The sequence below is a fragment of the Mauremys mutica genome, chromosome 21 (assembly GCF_020497125.1).
Source record: "Mauremys mutica isolate MM-2020 ecotype Southern chromosome 21, ASM2049712v1, whole genome shotgun sequence".
NCBI classification, from domain to species: Eukaryota; Metazoa; Chordata; order Testudines; family Geoemydidae; genus Mauremys; species Mauremys mutica.
Window position 1 is genome coordinate 16,983,769 of NC_059092.1, and position 24,178 is coordinate 17,007,946.

At 57.1% G+C, this 24,178-nt stretch overlaps 1 protein-coding gene across 3 annotated transcripts; it reads left to right on the forward strand.

Annotated features, from left to right (window-relative positions):
* The first annotated feature begins 2,499 nt into the window (after window positions 1-2,499).
* Window positions 2,500-21,171, forward strand: CPLANE2 (ciliogenesis and planar polarity effector 2). Of its 3 annotated transcripts, none has more exons than XM_044996594.1 (6): window positions 2,500-2,552; window positions 4,781-4,942; window positions 13,912-14,064; window positions 15,860-15,984; window positions 16,633-16,769; window positions 18,850-21,171. In XM_044996594.1, the coding sequence occupies exons 2-6, from the start codon at window positions 4,837-4,839 to the stop codon at window positions 19,109-19,111; spliced, it is 783 nt and encodes a 260-aa protein (XP_044852529.1). In that variant the 5' UTR covers window positions 2,500-2,552; window positions 4,781-4,836; the 3' UTR covers window positions 19,112-21,171. The 3 variants fall into 3 exon arrangements, with proteins under 3 accessions (XP_044852529.1, XP_044852530.1, XP_044852528.1); XM_044996595.1 differs by lacking the exon at window positions 2,500-2,552 and adding an exon at window positions 3,309-3,444; XM_044996593.1 differs by lacking the exon at window positions 2,500-2,552 and adding an exon at window positions 3,474-3,725.
* Window positions 21,172-24,178: the final 3,007 nt, after the last annotated feature.

The following is a 24,178-nucleotide window of genomic DNA, read 5'->3' on the forward strand; positions in this document are numbered from 1 at the left end:
CTGGCTGGCAATTTGGTTTTAAATGATTGGGTTTTAAATCTAGCTTTCATGTAAACTCTGTATATTGGTTTTCTTCCCAAATATTGCTCCCGCTGACCTGTCCCTCCCTTTGTCCTAAGGGCTTGTTGCTATGCGTTTGACAGATGTCAAACAAGCCTTAAGGGTTAAGTTTTGAGATTTAAATTGAGAGGGGGAGGAGTTTCTCTGTGTTTTGTTGCACTGCCTTCCCTTACAAGAGGACAATTCGATTCCTTTGAGTAAGTGTGCCAGAGTCGGGGAATTCCCACTATGAGATCCTCTACATCCTTTGGTTGGTTGTGTACCTTGTTCATCTCTGATCCTATGCCTTGTGAGGCCTCTATGCCCTCACACCATGAGTTCTCTTTTTCGAATTTCTCAGGTGCCCCTTAATAAAGAGCTTAACACAACTTTGAAATAACTAAAATGACAGAGGCTGGTGATTTTCAAAGGAGCCAAAGGGATTTGGGCACTCAGTTCCCATTCAGTGGGAGTTGGGGCCTAGTGATCTCAGTGGTGAAGCTCCCATTGACTTCATTGGTGCAAGATCAGGATCCAACTTGCTTAGCCGCTCTAAAATCTCACCTACAATCTTGCACAGGGGCACCGTGTCCAAATACAGTGAAAACTTGAGATCAAGTTTATCAGGCACCCCTTTGTCTCACGGGGTGCTGGGTGACTGATTTTCAGAGGTCCTGAGCTCCCTCAGTGATGCACTGAGCCCCATTCACTTCAGGGCATCTCAGAAACAGGCCCTGAGTGCAATTTTTCCTCCCTTTTCAGAACCATATAGTAACCAATTCAGACCTTTCAGAAGGCACCATGGCAGTTGAAAACGGGACACCTGGCAACCCTACTTTTAAAGCTGCTGAGATAAATAGCATGTTGTGATATTACTAATGCTAGTGCCTGCGGAGCTTTTGTTTGTCTACAGTGGGTGAGGTTCTGTGGCTTGGCAGTGGGCAGGAGGTCAGATGAGGTGACCTTAGTCTGAGCTCTTTGGAGATGGACTCTCTTTTGTACAGCACCCTCCACGCTGGGCTCTCAGCCCAGAGGGGGATCCCTAGGCCCTACTGTAATACAAACAGGAAAATGTGCTGAATGTGTCAAGGAAGGGGACAGAGGCATTGAGTGGAGATAGGGTGATAAATCACTAGTGTGCACCCTAATAGTCACTACCTGAGAACAGCGAAAGGGCAAAGCTCTGGCTTCCTAGGACAGTGCACGGAGATCACCTCCATTGCCCAGTCAAAAAGCAAACACGATGTAAGGAATCATTAAAAAAGCCTCTGTCTTATTCTCTATCCCTATTTTATTGCCCTTATATAAATCCATGGTATGGCCACATCTTGAATACTGTGTACAGATGTGGCCTCATCTCAAACAAGATTTCTGAACTTTTTCTAATGCCAGTACAAGGGCAACTAAAATGATTAGGGGTTTGGAATGGGTTCCATCTGAGAAGAGATTAGAGGCTAGGACTTTTCCTCTTGGAAAAGAGGAGACTAAGGTGTGGGGGGGGGGCGGGGGGAGACATAAGATAGAGGTCTATAAAATCATGACTGATGTGGAGAAAGTGAATAAGGAAAAGTTATTTACTTGTTCCCATAATATAAGAACTAGAGGCCACCAAATGAAATTAATGGGCAGCAGGTTTAAAACAAATAAAAGGAAGTTCTTCACATAGCGCACAGTCAACCTGTGGAACTCCTTGCCTGAGGAGGTTGTGAAGGCTGGGACTAGAACAAGATTTAAAAGTCAGCAGAGTCCTGTGGCACCTTAAAGACTAACAGATGTAGAGGAGCATGAGCTTTTGTGGGTGAATCAGATGCATGAGGTTTAAAAGAGAACTGGATAAATTCGTTAAGTCCATTAATGGCTATTAGCCAGGATGGGCAGGGATGGGGTCCCTAGCCTCTGTTTGTCAGAGGGTGGAGATGGACGGCAGTTGAGAGATCACTTGATCATTGCCTGTTAGGTTCACTCCCTCTGGGGCACCTGGCCTTGGCCACTGTCGGTAGACAGGATCCTGGGCTGGATGGACCGTTGGTCTGACCCCGTCTGCCCGTTCTTAGGTTGTTCTGCCCGGCTGTCACGGCTGAGTCATGTTCTGCGGGTGGCACAGGCGCCAGCAGCTCACGCCCCTTGGCTCCTTGACATGGTCTCCCTTGAACCAGGCCCGGGGAGGGCCAGTAGCAAACGCTGATGGGGTGAGTGTCTGGGCAAAGCTGTGAGCTGCACCTGGCGCTAGAGCCACGTTCCTCCGCTGGGGCAGGAGCTGGGCGCGCCGGGCGCCAAGGGGCGCAGGCCGGTGCAGACCCAGGCAGCTCCCAGCAGGGGACCGGGGGGGCGGGGCTGCCCTGCGCGCGGGGGCTCCCCTCGCTGCCCGGCCCCGCGTGCTCCAGGCAGGGGCTGCAGCAGCCCTCGCGCATGCGCCGCTACCGAGCTGGGGCTGGGCGTGGGAGCGCGCTCAGGGGGCGGGGCGGGGCCGTGCGCGCTGAGGTCACACGCAGGCGAGGCGGAAGCGCCTGCAGGTGAGAGCGGGGAGCCGGGGCCCCCTTAAAGCGGCAGCGCCGGCTGTGCAGGGCGGGGGCGGGGCCGCCCTGTGCTGGGGGCGGGGCGCTGCCCGGGCGGGGGCGACACTCCGCGGGAGGCTGGGGGCCGTTGCCACACGTCATACTCGCTCCCCACCCCCAGACCTGCCCCCGTTTCTCTGCCACGGATTTGCTGTGTGACCCCGGGCCCCGCCTTTCCCCGCTCCGTGACTCAGTTTCCCCATCTGCACCACGGGGCCTGGCACCGCTGACCACCCCCTTCCCCTTTGCAAACCGCCGCCCGCTCCCCCGCAGAGGCGGCCGTGTCATTGTGAGGGGCTGGCACCTACCAAGGGGGCCCCGAGCTTTCCTCTGCCCCTGAGACCGGGGGCGGGGGGGGGGAAGGTGAACAGAGCCTGAGACGCGCCCACAGCAGCTGCATGGCGTTTCCTCCCTGAGGGAGGAGGGATGAATAACATTGGGGCGGTAAGAACATGAGCCAGCGATGACACCTGTGGGAAAACGATCGTCACGTCAGTGGGTTAATAACAGGTCGTGTGTTCCAGCCTGAGGTGTCCGAGGCACTTTACGTGGAGGGGAGAAACACTTCACCTGCCACTGAAATGCATCCACTTCTGGGGTGCAGCGTGGCAGCTGTGTAACAATGCACAGTAACACTGCGCAGTAGCATAGGATTGAATGTGGTGGGGAGGGGTAATGTGTGGTGTGAGGGGGAGGCCAGCATTCAGTCTGTGCATGAAGAAGAATAGACCGCACACATCAGCAGGTCTAGGCCTGATTGTTTGCCATCGACTCTGTTGAATGTCTAGAAAATCAGTCCAGCAGCTGGCAGAGGAATAATTTATGCGGCTAACACATCTGTTCCCAGCTTGTTAGTTTCTTTGCTTTGATCAGTTGCCTTTTTCCTTAAGAAGGGGATCAAAGCTATTTAGACTTCCCCCTTCTTTTGAGAGGCGCACATGAGGTTGGGTGACTGCTGTGCTAGTACCAGGAGTGTTTGCAAAACCCTGGGCAGGGCCCCCAACGAAGAATCGCGTATATTCATTGTTATGGCCTTCAGCAATACCACCTTGTGTTGTGAAATTCCATCTCCACGTCAGGCCAAGGCAGTGTCTGGATGGGAGCGCTTCCAGGAACACCCAGGAGCAGCAGGTAGTGGTGCTAGTGATTCACTGGGTGGCATTATTCCCTCGGAACCGGCATGGAATCAGGGCTTTGGCATATCATTCTGCTCCTTCCGTAGCAGTACACAGCGCGGTCCTGAGCGCTTGCCACCATGAAGGGTCCCCTGGCACTTTCCAGGAGTTACTCCCATTGTCCTGGCCACGTTCCCGCTAGGCTACAAGCAACTACGTTCTGCTCATCTAACTTCCCCCAGCTTTCTCTTGAGAAGTGTGCAGGGCTAGCTAGAGAACTCCTCTCTTCCAAGCGGTCAGTCTAGCCCCGGACACCAGTGCTAAATGCACCAAAATAAATTCCATCTGTAAAACGGGGCGATTCCAGGATTTCCCAGCCCTCGAGTCCTGTTTGTGACAGAGCCAATGTTTTTATGTAGCCGTATTTTAAATAAACACAAACAAAAAAGTGGCCTAGGCTGCCTTGCCAGCGGTCACAGATATATAAGGCATCATCTCTGCTTTGGAAGCCTGGGGTCTGGAGTAGTAATAATTATCCTGAGCTCTTACATAGCACTTGTTATGAGTAGAGCTCCACGCGTGTCACAAAAGAGTTCAGTATCATTAGCCCCATTTTATGGAAGGGGAAACTGAGGCACAGAACGGCAAAGGGACTCACCCAAGGTTGTCTGGTGGGAGAGCTGGGAATACGATCCCATTCTCCTGAGTGCCAGTCTGGTGTCAGTCCACCAGGCTGCTCTAACTCCCTTAGAGCTATCTGATAGCTGCCGGTTCTCTCTTAAATTAACCCCATTGTTATTATTATTTATTAATTGTCTATATTCCAGTAGCCTCTAAAGGTCCCTATTGAGATCAGGGCCCCTTTCTGCTAGGAGCTGCATAGACACATAGTGAGACACAGTCCCTGCCTCCAAAGAGCTTACAGCCTAGACAAAGGGTGGGAGGAGAAACTGAGGCACGGAGAAGGAAATAATTTGCCCGTGGTCATAAATCGGAGTAAACCTGTTGTATTTTTGTTTGGTAGTAAATTTATTATCCACAGATTTAATTCCCTTCTCTCTTCTTACACAGATTTTTTGACAATGGTCCAGTAGCAGACACTGACTCTCGCAGCCACCTGGCCAAAGATGGCAGTTTCCCCTGGATCTGTGATCGTCCCAGACTGGCACAAGTCCCCAGAGGGCAAAGAGTACCTGGCCACCATCCTGCGGAAAAACAAGCGGAAATTCTTCGGTGAGTCTTCTCTGCACCCATCACCGCTGCAGGCCCTAGAGGCAGCTGGTGAGACGAGACGACTCTGTGGGACATGCTTAAGCGGCAGTAATGGAGGAAAATGATGGGAATCAGGCTGCTGAGTGCCTTTGCCTCCCACTGAGGCTTTGATTGGCCACCGATTTTGGGTACCACTGGGGAAATAAAACTGCAAATTCAGCAACAGATCATTTATAGACGTTATTGAATGGGCCTGGGGAGCAGGAGTTCTAGGCTCTGGGTTTCAGTTTCCTCCTCAGTAAACTGGGGATAATAAGGGTTAATTCAGTACTGTTTGCAGGGTGCTTTGAGATCCCTAGATGGAAGGGCAAAGCGTTACTTGCTGTGTGCTGGTTAAGACCCATGGCATCTGTGTCATAAGAGGGAAGGTCTTCTCATGATCAGTAACTGGTTAGAAGACAGGAAACGAAGGGTAGGAATAACTGGTCAGTTTTCAGAAGGAGAGAGGTAAATAGTGGTGTCCCCCAGGGGTCTGTACTGGGATCAGTGATGATCAGCATATTCACAGATGATCTGGGAAAAGGGGTAAACAATGAGGTGGCAAAATTTGCAGATGATACGAATTACTTAAGCTAGTTACAGACTGCGAAGAGTTACAAAGGGATCTCACAAAAGTGGGTGACTGGGCAGCAAAATGGCAGCTGAAATTCAATGTTGATAAATGCAAAGTAATGCACATTGGAAAACATCATCCCAACTATACGTACAAAATGATGGGGTCTAAATTAGCTGTTGCCACTCAAGAAAAAAGTCTTTGTCATTGTGGGTAGTTCCCTGAAAACATCCGCTCAGTGAGCAGCGGCAGTCAAAAAAGCGAACAGAATATTGTGAATCATTAAGAAAGGGATAGATAATAAAACAGTAAATATCATAATGCCACTATATAAATCCATGGTACACCCACACCTCGAATGCTGTAGGCATATCTGGTCACCTCATCTCAAAAAAAAAAAAAAGAATTGGAAAAGGTACAGAGAAAGGCAACAAAAATGATTAAGGGTATGGAACAGCTTCCATATGAGGAGAGATTAATAACACTGGGACTTTTCAGCTTGGAAAAGAGACGACTGAGGGGGGAATATGATAGAGTTTTATCAAATCTTGACTGGTGTGAAGAAAGTGAATAAGGACGTGTTATTTACTCCTTCACATAACACAAGAACCAGGGGTCACTCATTTAAATTACTAGGCAGCAGGTTTAAAACAAACAAAAGGAAGTATTTCTTCATGTAATGCACCGTCAACCTGTGGAACTCATTGCCAGGGGATGTTGTGAAGGCCAAAATTGTAACAGGGTTCAAAAAAGAGCTAGATAAGTTCTTCTTCGAGTGATTGCTCATGTGTATTCCACAATAGGCAGGGCCGGTGCAAGGATGTTTCGTGCCCTAGGCGAAACTTCCACCTTTCGCCCGCCCCCTCCGCCCTGAGCCCCCCTCCTCCCCACGGCAGCTCCCCCCCTCCACCCTGAGGCACCCCCCCATCCCTGCTCACCCCTGCTCCATGCACGAGCACCCCGAGCACGCCATTGCTGCTTCACTTCTCCTGCCTCCCAGGCTTGCAGCACCAATCAGCTTAGGTGCCGCAAGCCTGGGAGGCGGGAGAAGTGAAGCGGCCACGGCGTGCTCGGGGAGGAGGCAGGGCAGAGCTGAGCTGGGGGAGTTCCCCTGCGTGCCGCCCCCCCACCCTTACTTGCTGCAGGTGGCCCTCCCCGCGCTCCCCGGCCCCAGTTCCCTCCGCCTAAATGCCAGTGGCGACCGGGGCGGCCGAAGATCCGGCCACCGCGGTCGCTGCTGAAGAAAATGGTGCCCCCCAAATCCCAGTGCCCTAAGCGACCGCCTAGGTCGACTAAATGGTTGCTCCGGCCATGACAATAGGTGTGCGTGCTCGCCACGTGCACCAGCGTCTGAAGTTTTTCCCCTAGCAGTACCCGTAGGGGGAGCGCCCCTAGCAACCCCCTGGACTGGCGCCTCCATGGCGCAGAATAAGGGGAGCTGCGCGCTCCCCCCACCCTCAGTTCCTTCTTGCCGCCAGTGAAGGTGCTTTGGAACTGCTCTGCTCCAGCTTTGCTGCAGCTCTTCCCCAGAACTCTTGTTCGTTCAGTGTATGGTACCTGTAGTTAGTAGTTTGATTAGTTTTAAATTAGTTTAGTTTAGTGCGGCCGGGCCAGGGCATGCCCCAGTCCCACACCCCGGGTTTTAACTCGTACGACACTTGTAGGCGCCCGATGCCAGTGAGTGATCCGCACGTGGACTGTTTACGCTGTTTGGGTGAAACCCATCTCAGCGATCGCTGCAAGATTTGCAAGTCGTTCAAGCCTCGGACCAAGAGAGAGAGACATTAGGCTCCGGGCCATCCTGATGGAATTGGTGTTGACCCCAACTCCGGCACGCCGCTCCGAGTCGGCACTGGGTACGGTGGTGTCGGTGCACGGCGACCCCTGGCGCCATCTACCTGTCGGCACTGCTCCTGTCCGCGGGGCACGCCAAGAAGGTTAAGAAGAGGCCTCCTCTGCCGCAGCACTGGAGCAAGACTGGGGGAGAGGCTAGACCCATGCTGGGCAGTCCTCAGGTCCCCGTCAGCCTCCAGGTCTCCGACTCAGGTCGAGCTGAGTAGCCCGGCCCGTTCGGAGAGGGCTTCCCCGGATATCTGGATGCCCTCCACACCAGAGGTCCTGCAAGCCATCTGGAACGTTATGTCCATGCCGGTATGAGGAGCACCGCCAATGTTGGCCCTGCGGTCCGGAGACAAGCCGCCGCTGGAATCTCCTCAGTCACCCCTGACTCGGTACCTGTCACGATCGAGGGAATGTTCCCGACGCCGTTCACCACTCAGCAACCGTCCTGCGCGTAGTCACACAGGTCGCCGTCGACCCCCACCAGGTTGTCTGACAGAGACTCCAGGCACCGCTCCGCCTCGAGGAGCAGACACCGACGGGACCGAGGCAGACGCCGCCGAAGGTCCTCTTGTCAGAGGGGCTATTGTAGCCAGTTGTGATGCGAACGTCGACGCCATTCCCGTTTGTCGTCTCGCTCCATGATCCCACCACGGCACCACTCCCGCAGCCCCCTGGCACCTCGTCGTTGCGGATCTGCCTGCTGGAGCCGATCACAGAGCAGCTGCTACCGGCAGTGCTGTTCCTCCACATCGGGATCACGGTCTCGTGCTCGGCACCACTCCCGCAGCCCCGTGCATCGATCGCTGGCACCTCGTAGTTGCGGATCCGCCTGCTGGAGCCGATCGCGGAGTAGCTGCTACCGGCGGTGCTGTTCCTCCACATCGGGATCACGGTCTCGTGCTCGGCACCACTCCCGCAGCCCCGTGCATCGATCGCTGGCACCTCGTCGTTGCGGATCCGCCTGCCGGAGCCGATCGCGGAGCAGCTGCTACCGGCAGTGCTGTTCCTCCACATCCGGATCACGGTCTCGTGCTCGGCATCGCTCCCAGCGCCGCAGCTCCTCCCGGTCCAGGGACAGTGGCAGGTTGTACGCCAGCCCAGCCTCCCTTTGTAGTCGTCCATCATTGGGTCAGGCCAGCCAGGCCGAACAGCCTGCTCTGCCGGTGCCACAGCAGGTGCAGTGGCACCGAGCCCCGTGGCCAGCACAGTGGTACCAGTGGGCACTGTGGCCCCCAAAGCAGCCCCCGGTGGGGACTCGCTCGGTGGCCGGAGCCTCGGAACGGCCGTGGACCTCCCTCTCCAGACCTCCGAGGAAGGAGTCGGTGGGACATGCATCCTCGGCGCCGTGCCCGGAGAGCGACCAGGTGGTGGATCCTCTGGTGCCGGTGGATACGCAAAGCACCGCACCTGCCTCCTCCCCCTCCCCGGATGAGGTGATTGCGGCCCCTCCTCCCTCCGTCCCACAGGAGGACGCTAAAGCCCACCAGGAGCTATTGAAAAGGGTGACGTCAAACCTCAGCCTTCAGGCAGAGGAGGTGGAGGAGCCCTCAGACTCCCTGTGTAATGTCCTGTCCACCTTGGTACCAGGCAGGGTGGCCTTGCCTCTCCACGAGGGTGGTGAACATTTCAAATGCCCTGTGGCAAAGCCCGGCCTCATTGCCCCCATCTCTAAGAGACTGGAACCCAAGTACTTTGTGCCCGCCAAGGGACACCCACCCTGCCCCTAACTCCCTGGTGCTCGAGTCGGTCAACCACAGGGAGCAGCAGGGCCAACCAGCCCCCACTCCAAAAAATAAAGATTCAAGGGGGCTGGATTCGTTTGGGAGAAAAATGTCTTCATCCTCGAGCTTCCAGTTACGGATGGCGAACCATCAGGCTCTCCTGGGCTGGTATGAGTCCAGTCTGTGGGGCTCTCTGCCCACGTTCAAGGACTCCCTCCAGGAGCGCGACAGGAAGGCGCTCAAAGCTCTGGAGGAGGAGGGTAGAGCTGCTGCCAGGGCAACCCTGCAGGCAGCGTCGGATGTGGCAGACACGGCTGCACGGTCCATGGCCTCCGCGGTGTCCATGAGAAGGGCGTCGTGGCTCCCGTTGTCTGGACTGTCCAGTGAGGTGCAGACCTCCTTGCAGGACCTCCCGTTTGACAGCAAGGCTCTGTTTGCAGAACAGACGGACATCAAACTGCATGGCCTGAAAGACTCCGCACTACGCTTAAGGCTCTTGGCCTCTCTGTTCCGGCTCCCGCTAGACCTAAGTTTAAGCCTCAGCAGGCTCCCACCCAGGCCACCCACTCTATATATGAGCCCCCTCATAAAAAGTCATGGGACTATAGGAAATGCTCGCAGGGGCAGTGTTGGTCTGCCCCCCAGCCTGAGTCCTCCAAGGGCAAACAGGCAGGGAAATGGCAGTGTTGATGGGACACCCAGGGGCGACCTACCAGTTCTCATCAGGGATCCACCCACCATAAAGCTTCCCTCCTCCAATGGGTTGTGTGCTTTTCTCCCGGAGTGGTCGTGGCTCCCCTTGGCCCGATGGGTCCTCAGCACCATCTCCCGGGGCTACACCCTCCAGTTTACCTCTACCCCGCCCAACCACCCTCCGCCCCTGTGCCTCCTGGGGGGACCCCACACACGAGGCCCTGCTTGAGCAGGAGGTGGGGTGGCTCCTGGGCCTGGGAGCAGTGGAAGTGGTGCCAGCGGACCTCAAAGGCAAGGGGTGCTACTCCCGCTATTTCCTTATCCCGAAGGCCAAAGTGGGGCTCAGGCCCATCCTGGACCTGCGAGGCCTGAACCAGCACATGGTGAAGCTCAGGTTCCGCATGGTCTCCCTGGCCTCCATCGTTCGCTCCCTGGATCCCGGGGACTGGCACGCCGCCCTCGATCTGCAGGACGCGTACTTCCACATCCATATATTCGAGGGGCACAGGCGCTTCCTCCGTTTCACAGTGGGACAGGAACACTACCTATTTACGGTCCTCCCATTTGGCCTGTCCACTGCCCCCTGGGTATTCACGAAATGTCTGTCGATGGGGGCGGCCTACCTCAGGCACCGTGGGATCCAGCTTTTCCCCTGTCTGGACGACTGGCTGGTCAAGGGCAGCTCCCGGTTGCAGGATCACGTGGCGCTCCTCCTGTGCACGTGCACCACTCTGGGCCTGCTGGTGAACGACACCAAGTCCACGTTAGTCCCGGTACAGCGCATAGAGTTTATCGGGGCGATCCTAGGCCCTCCCACCCACCAGACAGGTTTGAAACCCTGAAAGGGCTCATTGACACAGTCACAAGGTTTCCGGTGACAACAGCCAGAGCGTGTCTCCAGCTCTTGGGTCACATGTCGGCGTGCGCGTAGGTGGTTCACCACGCCAGACTCCGGGTGAGGCCCCTCCAGCTCTGGTTGGCCTCGGTGTTCTCCCAGGCCAGAGACAGGATGGACTCCTCACTGTGCCCGAACTGGTGATCGGCTTCCTATGATGGTGTTCCTCCCCGGGGAACATGCTCCATGGGGTCCCGTTCAGAGGCAGGCCCCCGTCAGTGGAACTGGTGTCCAATGCATCAGACCTGGGGTGGGGAGAACCATGTGGGAGACATTCAGACCCAAGGTCTGTGGTCTGCACAGGACCTGGTCCTCCACATAAACATCAAGGAGCTCAGGGCGGTCCAGCTGGCGTGCGTGGCCTTCCGCTCGCACCTGGAGGGTAGGGTGGGCAGGGTTCTCATGGACAACACGGACTTCTGTGTAGCCCACGACATTTGCCTACAGGCCTACCACCTACCGGGTGCCCAGAACTCCAGGGCGGATCGCTTGAGCAGGGACTTCGCCTCTCAGCACGAGTGGCCTCTTCACCTGGTGGTGGTGCACAGACTTTTCCAGGAGTGGGGAACTCCCCAGGCGGACCTGTTCATGACTTGACAGAACCGTCGCTGTCCCTGGTTCTGTGGGGGGGTGGGGGGAGAAGGCTGGGGCGGGGCGCTATCTCCGATGCCTTCCTCCTGTCCCGGTCAGGCCAGTTTCTTGATGCCTTCCCCCCCGTTCCCACTGATCAGCAAGGTCCTAGAAAAGATAAAGACGGACAGGGCCCGGGTCCTCCTGATTGCCCCGGTGTGGCCCAGGCAGCATTGGTACGGGACCCTCACGAGCCTGGCGGTTGCCCCACCGTGGCCATTACCATCCCGCCCAGACCTGTTCTCCCAGGACCAGCGCCGCCGCCTCCACCCCAACCTAGCGGCCCTCCACCTCACGGCATGGCTGCTCAATGGTTAGGCCGGGAGGAAAGGATGTGCTCGGAAGGGGTTCAGTGCATCCTCTCGGAAAGCAGGCGACCCTCCATGCATCAAGCTTATGTGGCAAAGTGCTCTCGGTTTTCCCGATAGGCGGCTGAGCGGGCCATTTCCCTAGTGGCTGCCCCAATCCAGCTTATCTTGGACTACCTCCTTCACCTTAGAGGCCAGGGCCTGGCACCCTCATCTGTCAAGGTGCACCTGGCGGCCATATCGGCCTTCCACCCGCCGGTGCAGGGGCACACGGTGTTCTCCCATGCTATGACTGGCCAATTCCGTAAGGGATTGGATCATCTCTTCCTGTACGTTAGGCCCCCAGTCCCGCAGTGGGACCTGAACATGGTGCTGGCCTGCCCCACAGGGCCCCCCATTTGAGCCGCTAGCTACGTGCTCCTGGTCGCACCTCTCGTGGAAAGCAGCCTTCCTGGTGGCGATCACGTCGGCTAGGCAGGTCTCGGAACTCAGGGCCCTGACCTCCGAGCCCCTGTACACAGTGTTCCATAAGGATAAGGTCCAGCGCCGCCCACATCCTTCGTTCCTCCCGAAGGTGGTCTCCGCCTGTCACATGGATCAGGACATTTTCCTGCTGGTCCTCTGCCCCAAGCCCCATGTGTCCAGTGAGGAGCTCCGCCTCCACACGCTGGATGTGAGACGGGCTCTGGCTTTTCACCTGGAACGGACTAAGCCTCAGCCGAACGCACGAGGAATCGGCTGATCTCCACTCAGCGGCTCTCCAACTGGATCACCTCGTGCATCCGTGCCTGTTATGGCCTGGCGGGAATCCCCCCGCCGTCAGTTGTGCGGGCGCACTCGACTCGGGCGCAGGCCTCGTCGGCTGCCTTTTTAGCCCATGTCCCCATTTGCAGGGCTCCCACGTGGTCTTCGGTTCCCGCGTGTTCACCTCGCATTATGCGATCGTCTCCCAGACCAGGGAAGACGCCGGGTTCGGCAGGGCTGTGCTCCGTCCCGAGAGTCTGTGATCTCCTCCCACCTCCAACAGATACAGCTTGGGAAGCACCTATTGTGGAATACCCAGGAGCAATCCCTCGAAGAAGAAAGGACAGTTGCCTTTTCCGTAACTGGAGTTCTTGGAGATGTGTTGCTCGTGTCCATTCCACACCCCGCCCGTCTTCCCCCACCCGCAGTTCCTTCTTGCCAGACAACTCCAGCAGCAGGGGAGCGCACAGCCATGGAGGCACCACTCCAGGGGTCGCTAGGGCGCTCCCCTGTGGGTACTGCTGCGGGAAAACCTTCCGGCACCGGTGCACGTGGCGAGCGCGCACACCTATTGTAGAACAGACACGAGCAACACATCTCGAAGAACACCAGTTACGGAAAAGGTAACTGTCTTTTCCTGGAGGACAGGTCCATCACTGGCTCTTAGCCAGGCTGGGCCGGGGTGGCGAGCCTAGGCTCTGTTTGCCAGAAGCTGGGAATGGGCGACAGGGGCTAGATCACTGGATGATTCCCTGCTCTGTTCATTCCCTCTGGGGCACCTGGCATGGGCCGCTGTCGGAAGACGGGATACTGGGCTAGATGGACCCTTGGTGTGACCCAGTCTGGCCGTTCTTTTGTTGTGCTCTTATATGTGAGGACGTCATTATCCTTATCCCCACTTAACAGATGGCAAAAGTGAGGCCCAGGGAGGGGAAGTCAGTAGGTCAATAGCAGAGCCAGGGACAGAGCCCACCATTGGGACTCAGTGTCCAGCTCCCGCTCCTAGCCCTTGTTCCCCTCCATACCCGCGGTGTCCCCCGACGCTTTACGTAGTTACGTACGAGACAGGGTGTGCTATAGCCAGGGGCTGGAAGCTAACTAGAAATACGGGGCAGTTCTGTAACAGGGCGGAGGGTCACTAGCCGTTGGCAGAACGTACATAGGGACGGGGTGCAGTCTCCATCCCTTGGTAGGCCTGTAAATTCCACCTGGGTGTCTTTTGGAAAGATACGCTCCAGCCCAAGCAGAAGTTCTGGGCTTGATGCAGGACTTGCAGGCCAGAGAATTGCACCCAGCGTCATACAGGAGCTCAGGCTAGATGATCATAATGGGCCCGTCTGGACTTTACTTCTGTGGCTCTATAAAGGATAGAAAATGGGTCATTCTGGGGTAAATAAGTTAAAACCCGGCCAACTTGGGGTGTGTGGAGAGATTGATCCCTTAACTGGGGACTGGGAGAGCCGGGATCTCAAAACAAAACTGCTTCTTGTGGAAGTTGGGTGGGGGATGTAGGGCTGCTGACGAGTTCCGTTGTTTCGTTCCAGGGCTGATTGAAAGGCCGGTGCTCCCCCCGCAGATGGCCGCCGACACTGCCAGCTATAAGATTTTTGTCTCTGGGAAAAGCGGCGTGGGTAAAACCGCAATGGTGGCCAAGCTGGCTGGCCTGGAGGTGCCCAGTGCGCATCATGAAACAACAGGTGATTGATTGGAGGGCGGCAAAGGGCCACTGACAGGGAGTGAGACCCTTCCCAGCACGGGGGAGAAGCAAGACAGGACGGGGGATTGTTTCTTTGGGAGGCGGCGCTTTCCTGGGAACTGCTCGGGAGATCACTAGCAGCAGGACACCTTGCTCTAAGCCAAGCGATGACTTAGAGGCAGCCATAGAGGAGAGGGAGCCAGGAGGGGTTTCCTTACCCATGCTGGGTCAGCCCCATGCTGGTCTGCTTTGGGCCAGGGCCCTGCTGTCAATGACCTGCCTGGCTACTGTCTCTAACAGCAGGTGTTAAACGCCCTTCTGGGTGCTATAAACTGCACCCCACTTACACCACAGCAAAACCACCGGGGAGGAATGGGTCTCTTAAAGGAATAAACGGCCCCTGTCAGGAGCGAGAGCATGGGCTGGCGGCATATTGGGTGGTGTCCCTTTAACTTGCCTGGGAGCCCTCCCTGTCATCTATTGCAGAAGCCACCAGAACCTACCAGAGCCCCCGTGTATCTGTGGAGCTCGGGTTGTGTGTATCTAGCTCCTTAACACGGTTATTTGAAACCCAGCTGGGTTTGGGTGGCTTCCTCCTGGTTCTGCTATTGTGTCCGGAGCACAGACACCACGGGGGCGGGTGAGGAGGACGGGTCTCCCTCCGTCTCAGCAGGTGGCTGGAACCGAGCAGCGGCTTGGGAAGAAAACCTTCAAGCAAGGAAGCAGGAAGGAGTTCTTCCCACTGCAAGTGAGAAGTCGGGGCAGCTGCACTGCAGGGAGCCTGGAACTGGCTGCAGGTGGTAATAGGGCCAACTTCAGGGGTCAGACCGCATGTCCAGATGCTCTTTTCTGGCCTCATTGTCCTCTCCCTCCTATTCTCCAATACAGACGCGATGCTTCCTGTTAAGCATCCAGTCCTATGTGCAGTGGTTTCTCCCAGAAGCTCACAGCACACAGGTATTATGCGGACAGGGCAACTTCTGTAGAATAACAGCACAAGCCAAAGCCGGGGGTTGGCGTTTTGTGGCGAGAGGAGAGTTGGGGCCTCAAGACTCTGGCTTCTCTTCAGGACTCTGCCACCATGTGACATTGGACAAATCGTCTCATTTCCCCGTCTGTGAAACAGAAATGCGAATCCTTTCCTGGCGGGAAGGTGAGGGCCGCGATGAGGTGGGTAGAACAGCAGCGGGTTGCTGGGTGTATACGTGCAGCGCTGTTGTTCTTCAGGCGTCTGTGTGAGCAGTGTCATTATTCGTTACGCTGTGTCGTTCTCCTGTCTCAGCCACGGACTCTCTCTCCCTGGAAACTGTTCTCAAACATCCTTTAAAGGCCAGTGACTTTGGTCAACGGTGGGATGTTCCCTGTGTTACAGGTGGGGAAATTGAGGCACAGGACAGAGCTGGGACTTGCCCAAGGACATGCAGCAAACTAATGGCATGGAGAGGACTAGAACCCAGGTCTCGTGACTCCCAGCTCAAAGTCCTGTCCATGGCCTACGCGGCTGCCTTAGCATGGCTGCCGGGCCCTCTGTTCAAAGAGCGTAGCAGGCATCACTTGATAACACCTCAAAATGTCCCTGTGAGGTTGGTACGTGTCAGATCCATTTCACAGATGGGGAGACAGGCCCAGAGATTATGAGCCCAAGGTCCCGAGGGGTCATTGGCAGAGTCAGGGTTAGATGCCACATCTCCTGTGCACTGGCCACTGAATATGTGACTCCCTCCAAGCCCCAAGAAAGGGCTCTGGCAGCCCTCCAGGAGCTCGGCAGGTAACAGCAGCGGGCGATCTCGTTTCAGGGATCCAGTTGACGACGGTATATTGGCCGGCCAAGCTGAGGGACAGCGGCAGGGCCCTCATCTTCAGGTTCCACTTCTGGGACTGCGGAGAAGCAGCTCTGAAGAAATTTGATCACATCCTGCCTGTGAGTCAGGCCCGGGGTTGGGGAAGCTGCCATGCCCTGCTGTCTCCCGGGGAGCTGAGACTGACCAAGCACAGCACTTGGGTCTGGATTTCAGCCCCCCGAAGTCTGGGGGATGTTCAGAACTGGGCCGGAGGGGTAAGCCTGTCTCTAACTGCCCTTCTGGGTGCTATAAACTGCACCCCACTTACACCACAGCAAAACCACCGGGGAGGAATGGGTCTCTTAAAGGAATAAACGGCCCCTGTCAGGAGCGAGAGCATGGGCTGGCGGCAGGGAAGGGGTAACGCTGAGGGTTCACAGCAGGGCCAGAGACCCCCCCCCTCCTCTTTGTCTCCCTGGGGCTGGGCCTGTATGACACAGCCTGCAGCTTGGCTCCAGAAGGAAATGCCTCTAGAACTCCTTGGCATTTACATTTCATGCCCCTCTGGCCTCGGTGCAAATCACGTCAGGCACCCTTGCTGGGCCAGTGCTAGCCAGGACTGATGCTGGTTGGCCTTTCACACCCGGGGGAACTAAGGCCCAGCAGGAGGAAATGACTCGTTTCAGATCACACGGTTGTAAGTGCCAATGCAGGGGTAAGGCTCCCTGCACTGGCTGGGACTAGCTGTGTGCACCCCGTCTGACATCCACAGTGTCACCCCCTTCTAGGCCTGCAAGGAGAAGGCAGACGGCATCCTCTTCCTCTTCTCTTTCACCGACCGCTCGTCCTTCGACGACCTCCCCAGCCAGATCTCCCGCGTCACGGAGGGATCCGAAACCCTCGTCAAAATAGTGATTGGCTCCAAGTATCCTTGACTCGCTGGCTCCACTCCACCCTGTCGATTGCTTCTAGTGACACCGACCGCTGGGGTTTCCCAGCCTGGCACCCTCATGCGCCTCACACAGCAGTGGAAGCTCCTCCCCTGCTTGGGGTGGGGGTTAGCTAGACACAGGCAGGGCTGTTTGCTTCCTGTGATGCTGCAGAGGAAGCTGGGAATTTTTAGCACGTACACAGTAGTGACACCTTCAGATCCCTGTGCAGACAGGAACTGGTCCTAACAGGCATCTGTCAGGAGGGTCAATATCATTAGCTCTGCTTCACAGATGGGGAAACTGAGGCATGGAGCAGGGCAGGGACTGGCCCACAGCTACACGGGAAGCCAGTGACAAATCTGGGAATAGAACCCAGGAGTTCCTGGTTCCCTCCTTATCAGAGATTGGTTGGAGGGCACCCACTGACACCTCTCCTGCATTCTCACTGCACTAGTCAGGCCAGGGCTCAGAAACAGGCAGCACGTACCCACACCCCATACCTGCACCTCTCTGAAGCTGCTGTCTTGTTCTGCAGAATCTCCGCTTCCACGGGGAGGGAGGGAGGGAGGGAGTGACATCACTAGGTTGTGATTAAAGCCTCGAAAACATGAGCGGAGCGTCACTGCTGCAGGTCTGCGTCTGCAGAGAGCCTGGGGCAGTCGCTCGGAGAGGTGTGAACTGTGCCGTTCATCTCACCACTGCCAACTGTGGTAGATTCTACTTGTTGGCAACCCCTTGGTTGCCGGCGGGACGTTGCTATTGTCCAGCAGTGCTGACACGTGGAAGGCAGGTTTGTGAGGCTGCAGCCAGGGATGGCAGAACTGGGAGGTGCCTGCTCTGATTGCAGTAGGGAGCAGGAGATTGCAGCCCAGGTGTGGGGTGTTTCTGCGGGAGCGGGGACACGGGGCCCATGGAGCTGCACGCCCGTACCTCTCCCTGAGCTCTCCAGGGGTTGGGGCTCAGCACGTCCCCTTCCCAGGAGCTGCCTGGGGTAAGCGTTAGCCGGAGCCCGCACCCCTCCCACACCCCAATCCCCAGCCCTGAGCTCCCTCCTGCACCCTAAACCCCCTGCCTCAGCCCTGAGCCCCTCCTGCACCTCAAACCCCACATCTCCGTCCCCACCCCGGAGCCCACACCCCCAGCCGGAGCCCGCACCCCTCCACGCCCCATCCCCCTGCCCCAGCCTGGAGCCCTCTTCCACACTCTGAACCCCTCATTTCTGGCCCCATACCAGAGCCCACGCCCCAGCCGGAGCCCGCACCCCTTCCTGCACCCCTGCCCCAGCGTGGAGAAAATGAGCAAGTGAGCGATGGAGGGAGGGGGGATGGAGGGAGCGGGAGGCGGGGCCTTGGCAGGGGCGGGGCCTTGGCAGGGGCGGGGCCTTGGCAGGGGCGGGGCAAGGGTGTTCAGTTTTCTGCGATTAGAAAGTTGGCAACTCTATGCACAGCCCGTGGGCGTAGTCAGACCTCCCAAGCGGGAGCCAAGCTGCAGGAGCCCAGCGGTGCCGGGGAACATGCACGATCCTGTGTGGAGCACGTGCCCCGTCTTCTGTGGGTGGGGTCTCATCGGAGCCACTCACACGGGCGAGACTCATCTGGTAGACGGAGCTTGGAAGAGCACCTCCATCTCCCCCCCCCCCTCCCGATGGGACCCCGCAGTCAGGCTGTTGGAGGATGACGGGGGTGGGTGTGACTGGGGTCCCGTGGGGCAGAGTCCCTGGTTCTGTGTCAGGTTTCCTGTAGCGCCCGTCACGCCAATCGCAGACCTGTAGAGCCCCCTCACCCCCCCCAGCTCTCGTGCCCTGCCTGGGCTTGAGTGGCACTCGGGTCGCTCTGCCCCGTGGCAAGCAGAGAGCTGGGCGAATGGGCCAGTGCTGCCAGGAGCCCGTCCCCGTGTCCAAGAGAGGAAGGACTCTGCGCCGCCTCCTCCCATCAGGACTTGGTGGTGACCCCCGGCCGGAACGTGGCCCATCTGGGTGGAGCCGTGTGGTGGTTGTGGTGCGATGCCCCGGTGGTCACCTGCTGCCATCCACCTGCCATGCTGAGTGCTGCCTCCTTGACAGCGCCCGCCCAGGTTCGATCAGTTCATGCACGCCGACGTCACCGAGCGGGACCTGGCCGAGTTCCGGCAAGCCTGGCGCCTGCCCGTGCTGCGGATGAAGAGCGTGAACGGGCCCCGGCTGGCCGACGGGCAGACCCTGGACGGCCGCGCTGGGCTGGCGCATGTGGCGCACGTGCTGAACGGGCTGGCGGAGCACCTCTGGTACCAGGACCAAGTGATGGCCGGCCTCGTCCCAGCACCGCAGCCTGGCACAGAGGAGACATCCCTGGGCTGAAAATCAGCTTGGCTAAAACGCAGGGTGCTGCCGGCAGGTGGAGCCAGAGGCCTTTCAAAGGTTGGTTTGGTGGGACTCTGCTGCAGCCATGTAAGGACTCACTCTAGCCTCCAGATCTGGGAGCCCCTGTTCCCACTGGCATCACACAGAGGCGCCCTGCTCGGCACTGGCATCACTGCCGCCAGATTGATCTGGGGACCTTTGTTTCTGGGAGCCCGATTTCCAGAGGAGCTAAACACCCCCAGCTGACACTGACGTGACTCGGGATCAGGGCACCTCAGCCCCCAGCCTCTCACGCCGGGTACCCAAAATCACTGACCACTCCTGGCCTTAGCTTTGATCTGAGCCAGTCCAGCCTGCATGCTCCTTCCTACCTCCCTGTCGCTGACCAGGACGGCAGCAGCATCCCGGGCGCCAGGGCACAGGAGCCATTGGAGGCCGGCACTAGAGGCAGCACTTTCTGCAGCGTTATGTGGGGCTCCGGGGTAGCGAGTGCCAAGGCAACGAGCTGAGCCGGGGGGATCGTAGCCCACTGTGCGTTCGGACGTGGCATTGCTAACGTATCGTTGGGCTGCAGGCACTTCTGGAGCTCCCGTTACCTTCGTATCGGGGCTGGCTCAGGGGAGCACGGCCTGTCACAACGTCGGTAGCGCCTGTCTGTGGATTGAATTGAAGTTTATCCTCCGGGGGGAGGACAGAGTGGAGTTTAGCCTGCGCTGGCTCTGCCTGTGGCATGGAGGTGTCGGGTTGCAGTCCAGGTCCCGTGTGGGACTTGTGTGGGACTTGAGGAGAGTTGCTGCCCCCTGCTTGTGCTGATCACAGGAGAGCTGCCTCATCGGGTGCCGTGGCCTGGCCACAAGACACTCTGCTTTGGGAGCAAAATGGAGCCCTGCCCTCAGTGGAGCTGCGGGTGACTGTCAGGCCCTGAAAACTCCGGCTCACAAAATGAGTGGCTGGGTTTGACAGCATGGGCCCACGTGCTAGCCAGGAGCCCGGCCCCCAGCAAAGCCAGTGCTGGTTGGGTTGTCCTGCAGGAATATCCATCCCACCCTGTCCCCAGCAGCACCTCTGCGCCCTGCAACGTTGGGTTCTACGGACCAGCGATCGTATCCTAAAGGTGGCGCTTCAGGCGCACCCGCTCGAGATCGACTCTTTCCTTGTCGCGCTGCCCCCCGGCCTGCGCCCCCGTGCCTGAGCCGATGTTGTAGGAGGATTTTATGTTTGTATTTTGTATAATTTAAAATGAAGGATAAAGAATAATAATGTAGCATGAAAGCAGGAAGGAATGGCCTGATGGGCCATTGGTAAAGATGCACCAGCCAGAATCTGTATCTGAGCTGATTTCACGGCAGTAACAGACCTTTTAGGGTCATCGCTTTGTTGTAGGTTTAGTATTTTAATATAAGTAAAAGGACGCTGTGATCTCTCGCATTGCAGTGTGATGTTCCTGTTCAAATGCTCCATGTAAATCAGTTCTGTGTTGTGTGTGAATGAGCAATGGGTGCTAAGAGATGAGGGTGAAGGCCGTCGCCGGAGCAGATGTTCTAGAGAGGAACCGAAGAGGTTGCAAACGCCCCTGTTGAAATGTCAGAGGAGGCAGATTGACGACTCTAAAGGTGAGACAGGCCCCTGTCAATGAGGACAAGACAGCTGGGGTCAAAACCAGCCTGGGGTAACTCCCAGAGAGATTTGAGGACAGAACGAGATAAAGGATGAGAAAAACAATGTAAGAAAACAAGCAGTTGTCAAGCAACAATTGATTACAGCATAACGGTGCAAAACTGGTCCCAGTGAAGGAAAATCACGATATAAACAGGGTGTCTTGCCATGAAATGTTGGGTTCATCCTGCTGAGACTTCCCCGGAGCATCATGTCGCAACCAACAGAACCTGGCTCCTACCCTACCTGTGATCAACCTCGCTGGCCACTAGATTGATCCGGACCGGTAACTATAACATCGAGTGGCGGGACTCTGTGTGTGTGTGTGTGTGTGTGTGTGTGTGTGTGTGTGTGTGCATATGCTAATTGTTGTGTCTCCAATAAACGCGGCGTACTGCCTTTTCCCCTGAAAAAGATCCCGTGTGCTTCTTATAAGCATAACACCAATGCCTCAGTTTACAGGGCACCTTCTACACACCTCACGTGGCTGTGCGGTCGGACAGTGCACACCACAGCCAGCCAAGGGGGCAGCCTGCATCTCTCTCGTGTGACACCTGACGGGTTCATCCCATTGGTGAGGAGAGGCCTGTGAGGGAGGAGAGGTGACGGTAAAGGGGCAGAGTTAAGGTGGCATCTGCTGCTCTTGCAACCACCCAGTTTGGCTGCAGAGTTCGCCGACACCATGAGCGCTTGGGCGAAGGTGGTGAAGTCCCTCAGTCTCTGAGCGAGGGCTCAGAAATAGCAGATAAGGCTGGGGGAAGCGTTTGGAAGTTACCAGAAATCGTTCAAAGCCCTAGACCTCACCTGAGGCTAGGGAATAAAACAGACTCTGCCTCCACCCCAAGCTACTTTAGAGAGACGGCTTCCCAGCTGAAGAGAGATGGCTTCTCCGAGAGGGAAATGCACATTGGTTTCCAGTCCCAGATCTTAGAAACCTCATGTGATTAACCTCAAAATATTCACCCACCCCAGCCCTCCGGCTAAGGATCACGCGTGCGGCACTCCAGAGAAGGGAGCGGGGCCACAAAAATCTGGCTTGGAATGGAAAGCAAGTTACAACTTTAACTGTGGAATTGCTTGTGTGTGTGTGTGTGTGTGTGCGCGCGCGCGCCTCAGACGCCTGTGGGGGAGGGAATGAGAGTGGTGTGGAACTGGGTTTAAATGCTCCCTTGAATCGGACCCAGAGCTCCCTTCCAGGATTGCTCCAAATACAGACACCAGATGGCCCGAGAAGCGGGGGCGGCTTTCGCGGAACGTGTTGGGGATCACGGTCTGCCGACTGTCACCCAAACTCGCAGATACGAGGCCGGCTCGTGCCAGGAAACGCGCACTGTTCATTTCAGCTCCTGGCATCGGCGCTGTCCAGGGGAACTGGAACAGTGTGTACAGAGGGGGGGCTGAGAGCCACTGAACCAAACTGTAAACCCTGCATGTGCTGGAGACCGCTTCCAGCCAGGGGTGCGGCAGCCCCCCTAGGTCCAGCACCGGTGACAGTGTCTCGTGTGCGCCTGCCCCTGCCTCGCCCCTCCGATCACGTCCCTCTTCTGGGCACAGACTTTCTAGCTCCTGGCGGAGGGTTCCAACAGGGGGCCCTTCCTGGGGCGCTTTGTTCAGCAAAGAGGATTTTAGGAAGTGAAGTGAGTTTGACAACCAACCCATCGGAGTCGTGTCTAGACGGTCTCGTCTACAGGGAGTGAAGGGAAAAGCCACTTAGCTTAGATCTACTGAACCCACTGCACGGCTCCCTGGGGGTTTTATTTTCATATCCCCTGGAGGGCCCCATTGAAACCAGGTCTCCCGTGTGCTGGGTGCTGCACGGACACATGGCGAGACAGTCCCTGCCCCAAGGAGCTCACAGGCTAAATAGACAAGACAAAGAGTGAGAGGGGAAACTGAGGCATGGAGCAGTGCCGTGATGTGGCCAAGGATTCAGTTCCCTGCTCTGTAGGACTTTGGGCAAATCACTTCGGCCCTGACCTTCAAAGGTATTTAGGTGCCTAACTCCCTTTGGAATCTCTGCCCTTAGCTTCCCTGGGCCTCAGCTCCCCGTCTGTATAGTGGGATAACAGCCCGGCCCTGCCGTGCGTGTGTGTGTGTGTGTGTGTGTGTGTGTGTGTGTGTGAGATCCAGTTAAGGTTGTGGGGGCTCAGATGCTCTGGCGCTGGGGGGCTGTTAAGGACCTCAGAATGGTCCTTTATTGTACAGATGGGCCCAGAGAGATTAAGTCTCACAGGAAACTGAGCACTAATCACTAGGCCCTCTTCCCTCTCCTTGGACTAGGGGGTTTGATTCTCCCTCTTGTTCCTTCAGCGTGGCTGGGGGGGGAGGGGCGCTCCGCCCAGGGGGGATGAGACAGAGCAGAGGAGGGGGGAGGCAGGTCGAACAGGCCAGTTTGAGGGGATGGGAGAAGCCCCAGAATGACCTCGCTGGGGAGCTTTGGCTCTGCCGTCTGCCCTCAGCCCCCCTCTGTCCTCGGGGGCCGCAGCCCCTTGGCGTGCAGCACGGCGCTAGGATCCGCAGAGACGGACGCACCCTCTGGAAACCGCACTGGCAGTGACGCCCCCTGCCCCTCCTCCCTCACCGCCCCACCCTCCACCCCGCCGCAGCTGGCAGCAGAGAATCAGCGCAGGCCCAGGGAGAGAAACATGAGCATCTTTCTCTGCGCGTCTCCACCAGCCTGGAGATCTACTGCCCTGTACCGGAGACGGGCTGGGCCCTGTCACGGCGTGGAGAGCTGAGAATGGAGGCCGAGACCTTCCCTGTGTCCGGGTTTTCTGGGGCCATGATGAGAGGCAGACAGGGAAGATCCCTCCACCCAGGAGTCTTTGCTGGGAGTTGGAGCCAAGCTCAAGCCAACCTCTCTCTAAAGGTTGGGAGCACTCAGCTGTTCGGGGGTGTCAGTGGCCACTATCAAGCAGGTCTTTGATCTAGAGACCATCACAAGCCTGGTTAAAGCCGATGTGAGCACTAAATGCCCTTCTCTCAGGCAAGATAGGAGGAGCAATTAAATGCCCTGTTATGGAGTGAGAGAAGTCATAGGAGGCTACTGTGCAAGGCACTGGTCTGCATGGCAAAGCCTGAGCAGGGTGAAGCCATGTGATCTGAGGGGCTTCCCTGAGCCTGGGAAGAACGCAGTTGCTGGGGCATTGCTTGGCAGGCTGTTTGCGCGGGGAAGGTGAGAAATCGGGCCGACGGTGAGAGAAGCCGTCCTGAGTGTGGCCTGGAGAAGGAGCAGAGACGCCGCTCCTTGAGCACAGAAGAGATTGAGGGCTCGGACTTGGGGCTTTCCGAGCAAAGGTCCTGCCTGTGTCCAAGGGAGCAGGAGTGTGTAAATAAACAGGATTTCACCAAAGCAAGACCTGACCCGGTTCGTCCATTTCTCCTGCTAACAGAAACAGCAAGGCCCTG